At 35.5% G+C, this 18662-nt stretch overlaps 1 protein-coding gene across 1 annotated transcript; it reads left to right on the top strand.

The window, feature by feature from the left end:
* Positions 1-289: 289 nt before the first annotated feature.
* On the top strand, positions 290-18173 carry LOC136252774 (ankyrin-1-like). Its single transcript, XM_066045342.1, has 18 exons — positions 290-386; positions 1276-1358; positions 5931-6029; positions 6102-6200; positions 7029-7127; positions 7185-7283; positions 7536-7634; positions 7680-7778; positions 8853-8951; positions 9009-9107; positions 9169-9267; positions 11688-11786; positions 11843-11941; positions 12781-12879; positions 12936-13037; positions 13115-13193; positions 17700-17756; positions 17931-18173. Exons 1-18 carry the CDS (start codon positions 290-292, stop codon positions 17936-17938), a joined length of 1614 nt encoding a protein of 537 aa, XP_065901414.1. The 3' UTR covers positions 17939-18173.
* Positions 18174-18662: the final 489 nt, after the last annotated feature.

Below are 18662 nucleotides of genomic sequence, written 5' to 3' on the forward strand. Positions count from 1 at the left end.
ATTTTTGAGCATATTAGGCTCAGGCCTAATTGTTTCCTGATTGAAACTTTTAAAAGGAGATGGTTTTCACTCTATAAAATACAGTAGCTACCTATTTGTAATGTTTCATAGCAATTAGTCACTCTCCAGTAATGTTTCACTGTTTGCTGAGGAAAACCTATCTTGTAAGAAAAAAATGTAAGATTTTGCAAAAGAATAATATTCTTGCAAGACTCTGCAAGAATTTCAGCTGGGCTTTGCAAATCTTGCAAGATCTTGTAGACAGGAATCTTGTCATATGACTTTAGAAATGCACCCTAAGCCTATAGAAGTAGATGCAATAGCAGCAAAACATGAAAAAGATAATTTGCTTATCATGTATGAAGATGCTGGGAAAGCAGTTTCAAGTGATTTTGCAGTAAAATGAACTTCATTTCACAACAAGACTTACAATAATTATGCATTTCTTTGACTGATAAACTGATTTTCAAACTTTCAGTACAGACGGTGTGAACATCCAATTGCATCACCATGCTGTGAGGAAGAGCTGGCTTCTCTCTTCTCAGATGGCAGGGCAGCCCAAACATAAATTATTCAGATTTTTTCCAAATAAAGCAACCCTGTGCAGTGTATACAGCTAGACCTTTACCCACCACTATGCACGTTTGTTGAGCACAGCAACCCTAATGAGAACATTTGATCCTGTCCTGCAGAAGTAGCTGTATTTACGATACCATGTTTTCAATGCAAATACCGCGACATATGTAAAAAATTACGGTGGCTATTTCTCAAACTAAATTGATCACACCTCCAGTTTTATAGTGGTTCAAGCATCAGGGTTGTAAGACAAACATCCTACACTGGTAAAGAAATTATTTGGTGAAAATTGATTTTTTTTCATTGGGAACCCTACCACAGGCATTTCTTACAAGCAACAGCTAGTGATTTAGCTTACTAAACTCATTTGCTAATCTCATTAACTGCAGTTTGCTGGTTTTTTGGCTATCAATTACATGAAATAATAGTTTATGGCTTCAATGAATCTTATTTCGTGGCTTACTTAAGTTTCCACTGTACTAGTAATGCTAGTAGCTGGCTTCTTTTAAGGAATTCATGGCTTATATCAGCTTTTGCTCAACTCCGTTTTATGCGCTATGTGCGCTGTCATCATAATTATGAAGAAGTTTTTACATGGAATGGACATAATTTGGCTTAATCACAGAACACTGTAATTTACACAAACTAACCTGCAGAACTAATTCACAGTGCTTTTGTTTCATTGTAACACTAATGTAGTGAAGGTTAATGGCTGTCAAGACATCGAAATACCTCGTAGCGTTCCCTTCCAAATATCCTCCATTCAATTTGCCATAGAAAAAGTGAGTGATTTTCAACCTTAAAATGACGCACTTACATTTCCTCTGATTTCCTTCTGCTATAGCTCACCTTAATCGTAATGTACTGCCCTTTCCAAATCTGGTTTGGAATCCGAGGTATCTATCATGTGTCGTGAGTTATTACGCCTTTTATTGCATGCCCCCGAAATGCCCAATACAAAATGTATGGGGAAATTTGCTACACCCGATCAGTTTAGGCCATTTTGACGCACCTAAATTTCTGTGAATTGGACTTCTTTTCGTATCATTGTACTCACAGAGAGTTTCTCTACATGTATCAAATTCGGAAAGTTGATAAACAGACTCGAGGTAGGCAGTACACGATGAAGGGATGGAACTGTCCATTGTGAAACATGAGTATCTCATATACATACTACTACATGTACATCTTTTACAAGTCTCAAAAAAGCTACTGTACTGTATAGCTAGATTTCTATAGCTAAATGCTAAAAATTTGGCCATAACTTTTCTTGAAATGAACTATACAACTGTAATAAGTAAAAATAACTTGACCTATCAGTTAGAAGGCTGATGTTAGAAATGGAATGATTTACGTATATGCGTACAGCTAAATTAGTTTTAAAGAGCAATATTATAGTGACTTATAATGACTATAAATGCATGTTTAGGTAAAAAGCAGGTAATGAACTTTATTGGAATGTATGGAAATATAATAGGTAAAATTTTTGGGGAGTGTTGGAAAAAATAATCGTTAAATTTTGAGCATATTAGGCTCAGGCCTAATTGTTTCCTGATCAAGACTTTTTAAAGGAGAGGGTTTTCACTCTGTAAAATAACCACCTATTCATATCGATTCATAGCAAATAATGACTCTCCAGTAATGTTTCGCTGTTTACTGAGGAAAAGCCATCTTGTAAGAGAAAAATGTAAGCTTTTGCAAAAGAATAATATTCTTGCAAGACTCTGCAAAAATTGCAGCTGCTTCCTGCAAGATTTTTTCTTAAAAGAAGGGATTTTTGTGGAATCTGACGAGATCTTGCAGGATGGGAATCTTGCCATTACAACTTTATAAATGCAACATAAGCCTATAGACGTAGATGTAACAGCAGCAAAACATGAAAAAGATAATTTGCTTTTGATGTATGAAGATGCTGGGAAAGCAGTTTCAAGTGATTTTGCAGTAAAATGAGTTTTATGTCATAACAAGACTTACAATATGGAAGTGGTCTGCAAGGTAAGAGATTGATGCATCTTTTGTGTGAATTTCATACGCATGCTTGCTATCCTTGGAAAGTTATGCTGGCTTGAATTCTTTAAAACCGTTTATCTCGAAACTTCTAATGTGCAAATTGGACCGTTTTTCCAACATAATTATTTCAAATCATTTACAATTCCTTGACAATCCTTAATAGAGCAGTCAATAGAACTGCAATGGAACACTCAAATGGATTGTCATATCCATATTCCTACATTCCAAAATTATTGCTGGCAAAACTAGCACATTCCTAAATATCATTCCAGTAGCATTTGTAAACCTTTGAGTACCTCATAAGCCAACAACAGTATAATATGGTAATCACAATAAATAGTAGAGTAAAATAGAGTATATAATCAGTGATGTAATTATATGTAAGCACTTTTGATACAACCAGCACAATGATACCATCCTAATATAAGCTAAATATTTGCTGTTTTGCTTATGCCTTATCAGCATAAGTAAAATACCATCTAGTGATTTCACTTCATTGGGTTTGAGTCTTTGCACTGTTCATGGTCTTTGGCCTCTGTAGCTAGTAAGTGAAGGAATCATTACAGATTGGTTAAGATTCAGAGAAATAGGGAGCAGAAGAGTAACTTTCCCTCACTTTAAACTCCTTTGAAAAGTGGAGGGGCCATGCCCACTCACTTATTCCAATGCCAATACCCAGAAGCTAAGTACAGCAACTATTCTACTAATACTGACTCACATAGTATTCCATTCATGCATAACCTTAGTTACTTCTTAAATCAATGCAAGGTAAGTTGGCTTAGGACTTTAAAAGGTAGCGCACATGATTGAGATACTCTAATAGTGCAGTCACCCAGCAAATAGAACTTTGAGCGGAATGATTGTAAGTTGGCTCTAATGCGCAATTCATTCAATCTATCTGCATTAAACGTTCTATACATAGTAAAGTGTATGAGACATGTATCTAGTGCTTTCATTTTCTAATGTATCTACTTGAACAATATCTTTATGATAGTGCATGATGCTATAGTAGTATCTTATTCTAGTACACGTCTACCACTGAAAATGCTCTAATGTTTAATATCAAATTCTTTCTGTGGTGATTTTTCCTGTGGTGGAATGCCGTCATACCCCCACATGTTTTGTATGTTAGTGCATTTTTGTAGAGTACAATTAAGTTTAAAATTTTCAAGAACTTAACACACATAATTATTATTGAGTGCTGTTCTCTACCCCTCAATTGGTTTACACACATCATTACAACATCTGAATTTTGTTTCAAACAGTGTGGTAGTACTTTAAGCAGGGATCGCTCCAAAAATGACAAGCATTTGCCTAAAATTCTGCCTTTAAAAGTCATCCTAGAGATCTCTTATGTGCTAAAAATCACCTCATATCTAGGTGTTAATTTTACATATTAACACTTTCCTTGAGCAGAATATTTACAATTTACATGCCACATAATCTTTACACTACTGTGAAAAGTATTTGACACCCGGTAGATACTTGTAATTTCACTATGGGTTCAGGACCACGCTCATTAAAAATCTAGGTTGATTAATAACTATCAAGAAAGGAGATCATACCTCAGAACAATCTATGTACTAGAACACGATGACCTAACCTGCTTATTAGTCTAGCTGTATTTATAATGATATCACAGTGAAAATAAGGAATATTGACCTTGATAGATGTGAGGCTTGAAATACTCTAATACAGCAATCACCCTAATAGAACAGTCACACAACACATACTCATATAAACAAACTAGTATATTAATTTACAAATGAAGTAGGGATCCGAGTGATAATAGTAATGAAACAAGAGAGGAATGACAGTATTACAGCATAGTTTGCCTACTTTAGCATTTAACAAAATCAGTACCAGTTTCTTCTTGGACCATGACCATTAAAGGAGCCAAGAAGGTGCCAATAGCAGGAGTTGAAGACAAAGGGTAGATTACTGTTGTATTGCACCTACAATAAATGGAGATTTCCACTAACCTGACTGATTTATTAGGGAAGGCCAAAGTTTCATAGCAATTGGCACAATACGTTTACCTCAACACACAGAGCCAATGAATCAAACACTTTACAGCATTTTTCCATACATCAAAAGGATGTAGTATTCCCAATCAGCAACGTGCTTTATGCAATTTGTACTGGATATTGTTGGCAGCTTTTAATGAGACATTTGGTTTAACAATTCTTCTAAATTTAACTGTTCACCTTATCAAAGATGGTTTCATGTACATTTACTTGGCCAGCCAGACAGCGTTTTGTTGAAAATGTTGTCCAGTACCTACTTTTGATAATGAATGACTTGAATTGTGTTAGCAGTACAACCAAGTACAACTTTCTCTAGATCTTGCATCAGTGTTCTACACATAGTACATGTCTGTCATAAGAAATCCACATCAGTACTATTTATTAAAAAGAAATTCACATGTCTGTCATAAGAAATCCACATCAGTACTATTTATTAAAAAGAAAGTCTCATTGCTTGGTTGACTTAACAGAACTCTGTTGCAAGATCTAGAGAAAGTGGTAATTAATGAGAATTGCTTTTTAATAAATAGTACTGATATGGATTACTTATGACAGATATGTACTGCGTGTGAGTGATAAAATGTAATAAGGAGAACTATCCAATTAACATATATTGATGGCTCAAGCAATTATCTACAGTTCACTATCATCATTATTATTGTCACCTAAGATCTTCTATGAGTCACTTAGCTTTTATCATCATCGTTTTTATGTTGTGGATGAGGATAGCAAACTATTGCCCTGTTCTAGTGGCCTTATTGAGAGCTTGGTATAGATACAGCTAGTATTGATAAGTACTTCTTGTCTTTAGCCACTTGCATTCATCTATAGTCTTATGGTGTTACAATTCTACGATGATCCTTAGATATTATGCTCTTGTTTAGAGGATGATTTGTTCTTTGGCTAGGTGGTGAAGTAGGTTTATAAGTAATTAGTGTAGTTATCAATAAACAGTAAATTAAAGTGAGTGTTAACTTTTGCTTGTAAAATATTTGGCATAATAGATGCAATTGTTGTGAAGTGGACACTATAAATAACATAGAATTTGGTCATAAGATTGAGATACTCTAGTAGAACAGTCACATGCAATACATAGCTAATAGTTGTTAAGGAAAGTACTAATAAGATGGAATAGCTACTTATGAATCTATAACAAAAGCTACAATTACAACTAATTGAGGGTTTCTAAAAGCCCCAGAAAATAAGCCCCATGCATGTGTACCTCACCAGCTGAAGTTATTTTGGCTCTCTTTGGCTATATGGATTTTAATACATGTATATATCCATATCACATAATTATCTTGTGTACTATTATAGGATCAGTGGACTCCACTGCACTTTGCTGCTCGTTACAATAATGTTGAAGTAGTGGAGTCACTTATCAAATCAGGAGCAGATGTTAATGTTGTTAGAAAGGTGAGTTGGTGTAATGAGGATAGTAGATAGTACAATACCATATACTGTACATTCATTATGTGTCTTGTTTAGGATCAGTGGACTCCACTTCACTGTGCTGCTAAAAATGGTGATGCTGAAGTAGTGGAATTTCTCATCAAATCAAAATCAAATGTTAATGCCGTTGAAGTGGTGAGTTAGTGTGTACAATGAAACTAGCAAAATTAATGCAAATAAAAGATGCCAAAGTAAGACATTTAAAATGCTATTTTTAAAGGAAAAATATTAATTATAAGCTATTATTACAACTCGGATGGCTATCAGCATGTAGTGTTTTGTGATTACACATTATAACAGCACATCATATGCAACCAGCTGAGTATAAACTAGTTGTTTTCATAAAATTCAATTTTGCTATAATAATAATACTGAAATAAATTCAGTAATAATTATATACTTACTACATAAAAACAATTACAACAGTTTTAATTGCTTCAGTACACACTGAAAAAGTCTCAATCTTATTTATGATGCAGTAGAAATGAAATTTATCATTACAGTGTTTTCGTTGGAACCTTCTTCTTTGTCCACACTTACTACAGATAACAGAAATAGAATTCGAGGAATGTGCAAATATGCGTGTGTCTGTGTAGTAGGCCATTAATTATTATCATCATTGCAACCATTTCTTGGCCACCACCATTGATTCACAGCTTCTAGTTTTTAAGAAGTGTATTTCATGCCCCAAAGCAAACTTATTATAATGTTGGGTTGTGGCTTGGATTGTCTCTTTCTTTCTGCAGGCAAAATAATGACTGTCAGATTGCTTTTATATTTTGCATATTACCATGTGTTTCATGTGTTGGAATATGATTTTTGAATTTGATTTACATTGTTCTAACAGTAGCTACTGTATGATTGTGCTATATGTATGCAGCTTTCTGATTTAGAATAAAATGTGTAAAGTAATGTGAAGTGTGTGAGATATTGATAGTGTACAAAGTGTCTAAATATCTTTAGGACAAGTGGACTCCTCTCCATATTGCAGCTCTTGAAGGACATGATCAAATCATTGAAATACTGGTGAAATCAGGAACAAATATCAATGTGGTTGACAAGGTTAACTGTGTATTGGTATATGAGTAGAGTTGCTTACAATGTAAATGATGTCCTTAGACTACATCAACTCCTCTACACTTTGCTATTCAAAATGGTCATGTTACTGTAGTGGAGATACTAATCAAATTAGGAGCTGATGTCAACGTTGTTAACAATGTGAGTCATTAATGAAACAAGCCTACAACATTCACAGCACAGATTGTATACTTTACTGTATTTGCATGCTTTAGTTTGTGAAGTGTGTATTGTATATGTTGGTGTATTATTATGTGCTATAATAAAAACAGCTGTTTAATTTTTATATGACTACTCTATTACAGTTACTGACTGTTCTATTAGAACACACTTTCATCAATTTTTCCATAATAGGTAGTGTATTGATTACGTCTTTAACTATTTCTTTTACAGGATACGTTTACTCCACTACATCTTGCAGCTCAACATGGTCATGTTCCTATAGTGGAGTTGTTGATTAAATCAGTAGCAAGAGTCAATGTGGCCACTAAGGTCAGCACAACTAAAATAAATTAGTAGTAGTTATAATTTCTATAGGATGGATCAACTCCTCTACACATTGCTAGTCAACATGGAAAAGTTCAGGTAGTGGAAACACTGATCAGATCAGGAGCAGACAGCAATGCTGCTAACAAGGTCATTATTCTGTAACAGCTATATCCAGCTAAGGCTTCATGCTTCTGTGACATACATACCTACTAGCATAGCTTCAGTAATTTTTTTCTTACTTTTTTCTGGTACATTTCTCTGAACGCATAATTGCATGGGATTTACAATTATTGTCAAGACAATGGCCATTGTGTAAACTCTTTGCTGTACAGTTTCACTTTATGACAGCAATATTTGAATGATATCTCCTAGAATTTTTTTCTATCACACCAGTGTTTATTCCCCATGATGTTATAAGGGATTCCCCCAAAATATATAAATTCCTTCTCCCCATTGTGGAGCGTAACTTCACTGTAATAAGTTAACGTTGTTCTTAAAATGATGCACAAAAACTGTCAAAATGCTCTCAGATTCAATCTCAGGCAGTTCAATGTCCCCCTGTAGACCTCTTAAGAAGAAAACAGTGGAAACTTAGGCTGCCCATATATATCAAGATTAACTGAAGAAAATTCAATCATATTGGCTGTATTTCCTACCCTCAGATATAATACAAATACTTTGGAGAAGCATGCGCAAAAATCTTATTTTCTTTCTTCCAGTCAATCTGATGTAGTGCACCAGCTTTCTGGCCACACAATGCACTGTTGTGTGTTTTGATAATAGAGTGCAATTTTGCATATCCAAAATCAATAATGTTATGATCTCACAACCTCCTATCCTAAAGTTTGTTACCTGTCATGATTATACATTATCCAGCACATGATGTATTGAGGCTGATTTTGTACATTCAGAGTGTAACTGTTTAGGGTGTTCATTACTGAGTAGTATAGCAATTAAATAGTCTTCATTAACTTAATGTACTCTATTGGCAAATTAAATGTCATTAACAAGCTCAATGCTAGTCATTGCACTGCTTCAAAGTCAGAATGATTAAATGTTTGGATATTAGTTTTCATTATTTAATTGTAGCTTTAGTAACTTGGTGGGCCTGTGTGTGGTACCCAGCCAAAGCAATCATATTATTTATAAAATCTAAGGTTTACATATCCTTGTAATTTGAATTATAACTAACCACTATAATATATTGCTTATCCTACATAGAGTGGATCTACTCCTCTACACCTTGCTGCTCAGCATGGTCAAGGTCAAGTGGTGGAGACACTGATCAGATTGGGAGCAGATGTTGGTGTAGTCGATAAGGTTAAGAAAAGCTGTGTAGTTACTAATGGAAATATATCTGATATTTTCATGCTATAGAGTGGCTATACTCCACTGCACCTTGCTGTTCATCACAATAAAGGTCAACTGGTGGAGGTGCTGATCAAATTAGGAGCAGATGTCAGTGCAGTCAATAAGGTTAACTAATCTAGTTACTAATGGAAATGTATCTAATCACTTTGATATTATTATACTATAGAGTGGCTATACTCCTCTACATCTTGCTGTTCAGCGTGGCCTTATTCCAGTGGTGGAGACACTGATCAGACTACAAGTAGATGTTAATGCCATGACAATGGTAATTACATGACTTGGACAGTTATCATATCTACTACAAGTACACCATAAATTTGAGCAGATTCAATGATTAACTTTAGTAGTAAAAAGCCATTCCTAATGTGTACTCGTAATAAAGAACTGAAATTATCCAGCCAAAAATATCACCCTAAAACCAGCCTTAGTTTCCCTTCATGACAGTTTGGCAGCATTGGTTAGGCACAGCCAAGCCCAAAAATGTCTTCAGAACAACTCCAAACCCTTCCAAAAAGTTTCTAAGGAATTTCAAAACAATTCTATTAACAGGAGTTTATGCTGACTGGCTGACTAACTGATGCCTCCAGCCAAGCATAACTAGACAATGGATGAGGCTATGGGCTTGATTTCTCACTGTTCGACGTCACCTCATCCTGAGATGTGCCTTTTCACTAACCACAGTATGTACAATACACCAGTGCATCATGGACTTGCCTTTATCCTCCTTTGTGTTTCAGTTTTTTTGAAGTGTTGATTCACGATAGTGCAATGCGGAATTCCTGTGGCTGTGTTGGCTATTATGTTATCGCTTGTATTTTCCATAGCAACTGGATTGATTGCAGAGACCCTTCTCTGGCATACTGTTCTTCATCTGTAACATTCTGTATTATGTAGTAGTAGCTAGTTATGTAGTCTTTTGTAACTTACACCTCCATATATCCTAACAAAATGGGTAAAACATAGCTGAAAGCAAACTGTAATGGCCACCTCCTTTTCTGTTACGTAACTGAATGTTTGGTTGGGCACTCATTCTATCATAATGCAAAATTTGGCAATCCTGGAGCAATTCTTTCTTTTGATGCAGTACGTGCTGGCTCATTTTCCATAACTATGTTATAAAAATAAACCAAATAGAAAGAAAAATTAGGAATTTCAAGTTGGCTAAAGGATTAAAGAAAAAACAGTGGTGAAACAAGGACATAGCTAAAAGTGGTGAAACAAGGAAGGTTGCCTATACCTGTAGATGTACTAGTGGACATTTAATCCTTAATTCAATCTAAATTCAGTCCATAATATATAATCCTTAATTCAGTTGTATTTATAAAGATTTAATGTCCACTAGTATATCTGTAGGCGTAGGTAACCTTCTTTGTTTCACCACTTTATAGCTATTCCTTTGTTTTCACTATATACTTTTCTCTTTAATCTCTAATTTAACTTAAAATTCCCTTCTCCTTATTAATTCACACACATAGATTAGCTGAAATCTTCCACTACATAAAGTTTTGTGCTAACTGTAGTGTTTTTATTACCATAGTTTGGAAAATTTTCAACTGAAACTATAGTTACTGGATGACATTTCATGACTGCAGACCGATGTCGAAAAAATTATGTGAACAAAATAATGCTTGAAAGCATTATTGCAGTATATTCTTAAAAGGAAGCTTGATTGATCATGAGGACTAGTTGTAGAATATAAAATGGAAGCTGCAAATTCCAAAGCTGAAAGTATTGCTACTACTCTCTAGTATTACACTGATTCAGAGTTAAACACTATTACTGTATTGCTGTATACAAAATAATTGTCTTCATAAAAGTTCTTAATGAATTTCGTGAACCTTGTTGCCCAGGAGAGAGTAATAGTGACAGATATGGCTTTTAGGACTAACTAATTATGGCAATGTGTATCACAAGATGCTATATGTGGCCCAGTCCGGGAAAACCGGTCTTATCGCCTATTTAAAAATACGAAGAAATGCCGGTTTTAAGTATTTAGAGTATTAGCTCGCCAATGGTTGAAGCTATGTGCACCACATTTTTGTACGTTTTACACGAATTCCTTACCTTCAAAAGGGTGGGAAGTGGGGGCCTGGAAAGAGGGAAAGAGACTGTTTAAAAATTGTAAAGGAAGGTGTAGCGATGAATTAGGCAAAGTTATGGGCCATTCATATATCAAAACTGGCTTAAATGAAAGGAGTTTTACAGCACAGGTCTTTATTCAAAGCCATGTAGCTGTACAGCCAAACACAGCCATCCCCAGGCTGACCAGAGGTCCATTAAGGCCCCACACAGCGCATACGGATTGAGAAAAGCAGCTAGCAAAAAGCAGACCACTCAAGTCTAGCTGTGAAATTAGATCGTTTATTCATGTTGTGTTCTTGGTGAAAAATCAAATCTGTTGACATGAGCAATAAGACCGGTTTTCCCAGACTCAGCCACATATGTAGCAGGAAAACTGGATATCGCATCAAACTACTAATTACACATCTTTGGAATACTTGTGTACAATAACTGAATGTTTTATATCTGTGTACAGAAGGCTATACATTCAAATGACTACATGACTTACACATTGAATGAAATACATGCTATATACACTGAAGTGGGATACTCCTCCACTATATAATGAACTCTTTGATATTCAGTAAACATAATGATATGATAGCATGTGATTTTCTTAAATAGAGTGGATCTGGTTCTCTACACATTGCTAGTCAACATGGTCATGTTAAGGTGGTGGAGATGTTGATCAGATCAGGAGCAGATGTCAATGCTGTCAATAAAGTTAGTTTCTACAAATGCAAAATGTATATTAGTATTTTGATCACATCTTATTGCAGATTGGCTACACTCCATTACTTCTTGCTGTTCAGAATGGTCATGTTCAAGTAGTGGAGAGATTGATCAAATTAGGAGCAAATGTTAATGCTCTAACTATGGTAATAATTTACAGGGTGCATGAAATGCTGTTATGTCCTCAGTGCACAATATACACTGCAAAACATAATACCAAACAGTGTGAATTTGTTTGTTTGAAGCTTAGGACTAATCAGAATGTATTTTGCATACAGTACCAAAAGTAATTGTCTGAGATTTTAAATTTGGCATCTATTATTATTAAGATATCTTTTCACAAAAGGCTGAGGCATTCTAAAGATAGTAACTGACCACTCTAATAGAACAGTCACATTATATTATAGCTTTGCACATAGGTAAAATTAGCTGCTAGTTTACCAGTAAAAATTCAGTGAAAATACTGCTTCAAATTTTCTTCCTAATAGCAATCATGTATGTTACAAATTCCACTTTATAATTTTATTGCAAAAGTTGTCCCCACTTCTTGGCCTACTCTACTATCTCTGTTACACAACAAACTATACAATCTCATTTTCATACAATGATAATTTAGCTCAGTTGTCAATGCATATACATCAGTAGCAGATGTATATACATACTGTAAATCGCTATATATATTTTCATGCAAAATATTTTCGTGATAAAATTTTGTGTATAAAAATAGTTTCATATGATTTATGTGAATGACTGCTTTATTAGAGTAGTTCAATCTTATGTAAAAAGTTTCGTGTAGGAAATTTTTGTACAAGTTGTTGCATGTGAAAATTATTTTACAACAAGAAAATCAAATCATGGTACATTATTACATTCATATATGAACTGCCATGTCACTATAAAACACTGTTGTTGCTCTGTCATACTAAAACTCTAGTGTGAATAACTTTGAAGTTGAACATGCATCTATACTTCTAACTCCTAACAGAAAGGAGACACGGCTCTCCATCTTGCTTCACAAGAAGGTTTGGCTGAAGTGGTTGAAATGTTGACAAGTGCAAAAGCTGACCTGAACATTGTCAACAAAGTGAGCACGCATCATCACAATGTAATACAACGATATTCTCTACTACTGCACTATAGGCAAACAGGACACCACTACTAGAGGCAGTATGGCATCGTCGAAAAAGTGTTATACACTATTTTGTAGAGGAGGTCAAAGTGGACACTACTAATATGACTAAGGTGATCACTTAGTGGTACATGATTACATCATCTTCATGTTCCTGTACACATCACTGATACTGTGTGTATTGTTGTAGTACATAAAGCAGTGGATGGAACGACAGTTGGACGAATACAAAAATGAACCAAAGAGTCCTGGTAAACTTCCTGAATATGGTAAGATTTAGTACTGCCTTAAAGTGTTGTTTCAAAAAGATGTATTTACACATTAACTGGTTTGTTTGGTTATGTTGCTACAATTATTCATCTGTAGTTCTTTGTAGGCATCTTTTCTGTAGGGTATATTCTTTAGGCCTTTGAGCTTTCATTTTACACTGGATTTCATGTCCATTGTCCTATTCTAACTTGTGCATGCATTTCATTTATGTGAACAGCCACAGTCATTCAAATGCTCATGTCATACGCATGCGCGAGTTTAAATAGGTCAAGAGACTTGAAATCCAGTATAAAAGAAAATCCTCCTAGTTTTTTCATAGATGTGTGGGAGGAAGGTAGTACCATTAGAACCAAGGGAAAAATATACATAACAATTATGGAGCTTTATGATGTTACTGAGAGTGATCAAACACTCAAACAGTATACAGCAACAATGTAAGAATTATAGTGGCAGATCCAGCATGAAGCATTCGAAACAGATCTCACCCCAAACTGTCTCCCCTCACTCCTTTCCTTCCACTTTCAAAAGTGCAGCTCTTTGTATTATGTACTTATTCATGGTATACAAGGATCAAGACACACGGTAGTGTGTCGTGCGGCCCAAGAAGCCGGCGCGCCACACCGTGAGTATATTTACAGGAAGAAAGAAAACGTCATTTTCACACCTTTGTATCTCGGTGATACCTTATCCGATTGGAACCAGATTTGACGCAGCGTTGCCCGCCAGGTGGGGGAGTCCATATTCCAAATTTGAAGGAAATCGCTCCAGGGGCGTAGGGAGAGGGAGTTCCGGGGGGTTCAGGAACCCCCCTGTAAAATTTATACTTCTGCAAGCAGGATCCTAACACACTATTTAGTGTGGCAGGACAAAATGAGTGAGAAATATAGTGTAATGGCACAGCACAACAATTGATAAAACTTACATTCATCTCTCAGGGAAGGATTTACAGAGGTAACATGAGCCCTCTTCAAAACTTGTTAAAAAAATCGATATACTCTAATAGAGCTGTCAGGTATACTCTAATAGAACATGCATGTAAATATCCATGTCCATATGAAGTTTTTCAGACATTCCAACATTAAATGCAAAACTTAGCATGACCTTATACTGCTATAGCTTTGGTGTGCAGTGTTTAAAGATATAGAGCTCCAGTAATTTATCACTTGTGTTATGCAAAATGAATTCATGCTATGCACATTTGTATAGTTATATTGTTTTGATTGTCATTTGTATCAGTGGATTCATGGCTCCTATACCACAGTGAGATATAACCATCACTTACAGATTACTATATGTGTCTCTATGTGTTATGCTGTCTGTTTCTACTAGGTGACTTTATCTAGTATACTACCTTCATCCCAGGGGTACTTAATGCATCATAATTAATGTACTTTTTGCATAAAATATAGCAATTTGCTGAGTTTTGATTTATTAAAATATTGAAAGTCTCTCAACGGCTGGGGGCTGCGCCCCCAGACCCCTGTTTCTAGTAACTCAATGCTGGTGCTGGAACCCCCCTTCAAACAATCCTGGCTACGCCCCTGCGCTCAAGCCATTTCCGAGATACGAGCAGCCAAAGTTTCGGGTTTTTTCTTCGTTTTTTTTCCTTCGTCGTCGTTTCGCACACTTGCAAAAATTGCTATAAAACGCAAGCGCGTACTCCGATTGCCTTGCAATTTGGCACAGAGAAAAGGAGTCCCAAGGCGAATCCTATTATCACATTTGGTGCAAATCCGATGAACGGTTCAGGATTTATGACCACTTATTCGCGTACAACAAGATCGATTTGTTGTCATGCCTACAGGGTAAACCGCTTCATGGAATGAGCTGAAAATAGGTTTGTGGATAGATCAACTATTGTAGGAGTGCCGTTTGGTGGTTTGAAAGCAATCGAAATAAAGATCACGGAGATATGACACGAAACCGAAGGTGTGTAACAATTGCGCGATCGAGATTCGAGAATAAAAATACCTAGAATTTGCACGTCTACCAGGCAAACCGCTTAGAGCAGTGAGCTGAAAATCGGTATGTAGCTGGAATACTCACCCTAGAAAGTCCTTGCAATAGTACAGAAGAATCGGATTACAAACCACTGAGTTATGATTCGAAAGCCAACTCCGTGTAGCAAATGCGAGATCGAGATACTCTAATAGAACAGTCACCCTAATAGAACATTCAGCTTACTCCATTATAGAGCTTTATTACATTGCAAGTTATTCTGTAGGAAGTTCAGCCGCAAGCAGTTACTCTTATAGACAGTTCAACTGGAAGTAAGTCACCCTGTGGAGAGTTAAGCTACAAATATATCACTGTAGAGATTCAGAACATTACAAGTCACACTGAAGAGAGTTCAGTTATAAACAAGTCATGCACCCTGTAGAGAGTTCAGCTACAATTAAGTCACTCTCTAGAGAATTCAGCTACACACAAGTCACTGTGTAGAGAGTTCAGCTACAAACAAATTACTCTGTAGAGAGATCAGTTACAAACAAAACACTTTGTAGAGAGTTCAGCTACAAACAAATCAACCTTTAGAGCGATCAGCAACAAACAAATCAACTTGTAGAGAGATCAGCTAGAAACAAATCAACCTGCAGAGAGATTAGCTACAAACAAATCAGCTTGTAGAGAGATCAGTTACACACAAATCAACCTGTAGAGAGATAAGCTAGAAACAAATCACCCTGTAGAGAGTTCAGCTAAAACAAATCAACCTGCAGAGAGATCAGCTACAAACAAATCACCTTATAGACAGTTCAGCTACAAACAAATTACCCTGTATAAAGATCGACTACAAACAAATCAACCTGCAGAGAGATCAGCTACACACAAATCAACTTGTAGCGAGATCAGCTACAAACAAATCACCCTGTAGAGAGATCAGCTGGAAACTAGACACAATGTAAGGAGTTCAGCTACAAGCAAATCACTCTTTAGAGAGTTCAGCTACAAACAAATCAACCTGTAGAGTGATCAGCTAAAAGAATTCACGTTGTAGAGAGTTCAGCAACAAAGAAACCACCATGTAGAGAGTTCAGCTGCAAGAAAATCACCATGTAGAGAGTTCAGCTGCAAACAAATCACCCTGTACAAAATTCAGTTACAAACAAATCGCCCAGTAGAAAGATGAAGTTACCTTGTAGAGAGTTCAGCTACAAAGAAACCATTTTGTAAAGAGCTCAGCTGCAAACAAATCACCTGTACAGAGTTCAGCTACAAACAAATCACCCTGTATAAAATTCAGTTACAAACAAATTACCCTGTAGAGAGATCAGCTAAAAGAATTCACCTTGTAGAGAGTTCAGCTACAAAGAAACCATTTTGTAAAGAGCTCAGCTGTAAACAAATCACCTGTACAGAGTTCAGCTACAAACAAATCACACTGTAGAGAGATCAGCTAGAAGAAGTTACCTTGTAAACAGTTCAGCTACAAACAATTCACCCTATACAGAGATCAGTTAGAAGAAGTTTCCTTGTAGAGAGTTCAGTTGCAAACAATTCACCCTGTAGAGAGATCAACTAGAAGAAGTCACCTTGTAGAGTGTTCACCATGTAGAGAGTTCTGTAATAAATATATGTATTATATATATAATTTGTACATTTACTGATAAATTCAGAAATATTTAAAGTATTTAACATCTGCTTCATCTTTTCTTCTTCCTGTGGTAAAGAAAAAAAAGATAGGTTAAAAAAGCCCCAAGCCGGCCATAGGATGGCTTTAGGGTATACAAATACAAAAAGAAGTGAAATCTAATCCAAAACAGCCAAGCTGTATAAAAAGTGTGCAGCCCTCAAAAAGGCTATGGTGAAAAAAGATGTGAAATCCAAGGTGGCAGCCAAGAAATGGCTGTGATGGTAGGTTAATGGTAAAAACTTTAATAACGACAATTCATGTGAATTTGTGTTTTGGCACCAAATACACCTGAATTGTTGTTATTAAAATTTTTACCATTAACCTCCCATCACAGCCATTTCTTGGCCGCCACCTTGGATTTCACATCTTTTTTCACCATAGCCTTTTTGAGGGCCACACACTTTTTTACAGCTTGGCTGTTTTGGATTAGATTGTATATACACTCTTCGTTGGAGATGGGCACTGGCATCCCTCTCCTGCTTACCAGATATAATTAAAAAGAATTTTGTTTCAATGAGATACTGTAATACAGCAGTCAATAACTCAAATAAGTCATTGCCCTTTCATTTTGCTTGAATCAACTGGTTCTGCTCAATTAAACCAACAGTTTCACTGATCTATACACCACATGTAGACCACTCAGATGCAATAGTACATGGTAGTTTTATTCTTATATTGATATTGCCCTAAAAGCTACTGTAATTGTATGCAGTCATATCAGGCAAGTTTCTAATGTTTTATGAAATATATAGCAGACTGAATGACACAGTTGTTCACATATACATGTCATCTATTAGACCATGATACATGTTGTTATGTACACAACAATAATCACCTCCTAGTATAACTACTTGTGTGTTACTCAATGTAGAATCTGATGAGGCACATTCTGATAGAAGTTCTGGTCATGAATCTGGTGCATCAGATGGTGAGTGAATACATTAGAATACAATAATTATTCTAATAATGTTACAAAAAGTAAACAAAGAAGTATAAGGACATAATATGTACTGTACATAATCTTATACTGTTAAATTTCACTGTTATTGTTGGTTGTCAGTAGTCATTTGATCACTGTTTGTTATCTTATACCATTATGTAGAGGAGTGAGGTGTGAAGAATTGTAGTAAGACACTTCAAGTTTTTAAACTGTTTTGATTTTACATATTAAGAGTTAGCAGCTGTGTAGTATCATACATATTAGTTTTCTTTTTGTATACATACACACACATAGCTACATCGCATATCAAGTCATAATAATATTGTGTGGTAGGAACAGTTTATAACAGATTTAGATAGTATACCATATTTTATGTTATAAATAGTGGTAATAATGTATAATCTCTAGTGCATTTGGTGGTACTAGTAAATTAGTAGTATTATAGTAAATGTAAGTAATAAAGATAAGAGGTGTTTTTGAATAGATTTGTGCTAGGAACTCTGTGTGTGTGTGTATGATAAAGGAAGCTAGTGTCAGCAATCAATTATCAGCCATGTTGTATGTCAACTAGGGCTGAAACAGATATCCGTATTATCCGGATATCCAGATAATAATTTACTATCCGGATAGTGATTTGATGCCATCAGGATAATTTCTAATAATTTGAAGCAATTTTATGTTAATGTTTCCTTAATCCAGTTAAACATTATTACAAACTTACTTAATCTTCATTTAAGTGTTATGTTTTATTCTAAAGTACTAGTAAAACAAACATGTTCACAACAAAATATACAATGCTTTTATAGCAAGTGATGATGTCACTATCCGTAGGATATCTGGAAAGATTTTGTTCAGGATATCCGGATAGTAAAAACTACTATTCATTTCAGCCCT

Source organism: Dysidea avara, chromosome 4 (assembly GCF_963678975.1).
Source record: "Dysidea avara chromosome 4, odDysAvar1.4, whole genome shotgun sequence".
Taxonomy (NCBI): Eukaryota; Metazoa; Porifera; class Demospongiae; order Dictyoceratida; family Dysideidae; genus Dysidea; species Dysidea avara.

Coding starts and splice junctions, on each gene's coding strand:
- LOC136252774 (XM_066045342.1), top strand. CDS start 290: ATGCACCCTAAGCCTATAGAAGTAGATGCAATAGCAGCAAAACATGAA. Junction 9,108..9,168: donor ATGTCAGTGCAGTCAATAAG/GTTAACTAATCT, acceptor ATTATACTATAG/AGTGGCTATACTCCTCTACA. Junction 11,787..11,842: donor ATGTCAATGCTGTCAATAAA/GTTAGTTTCTAC, acceptor ATCTTATTGCAG/ATTGGCTACACTCCATTACT.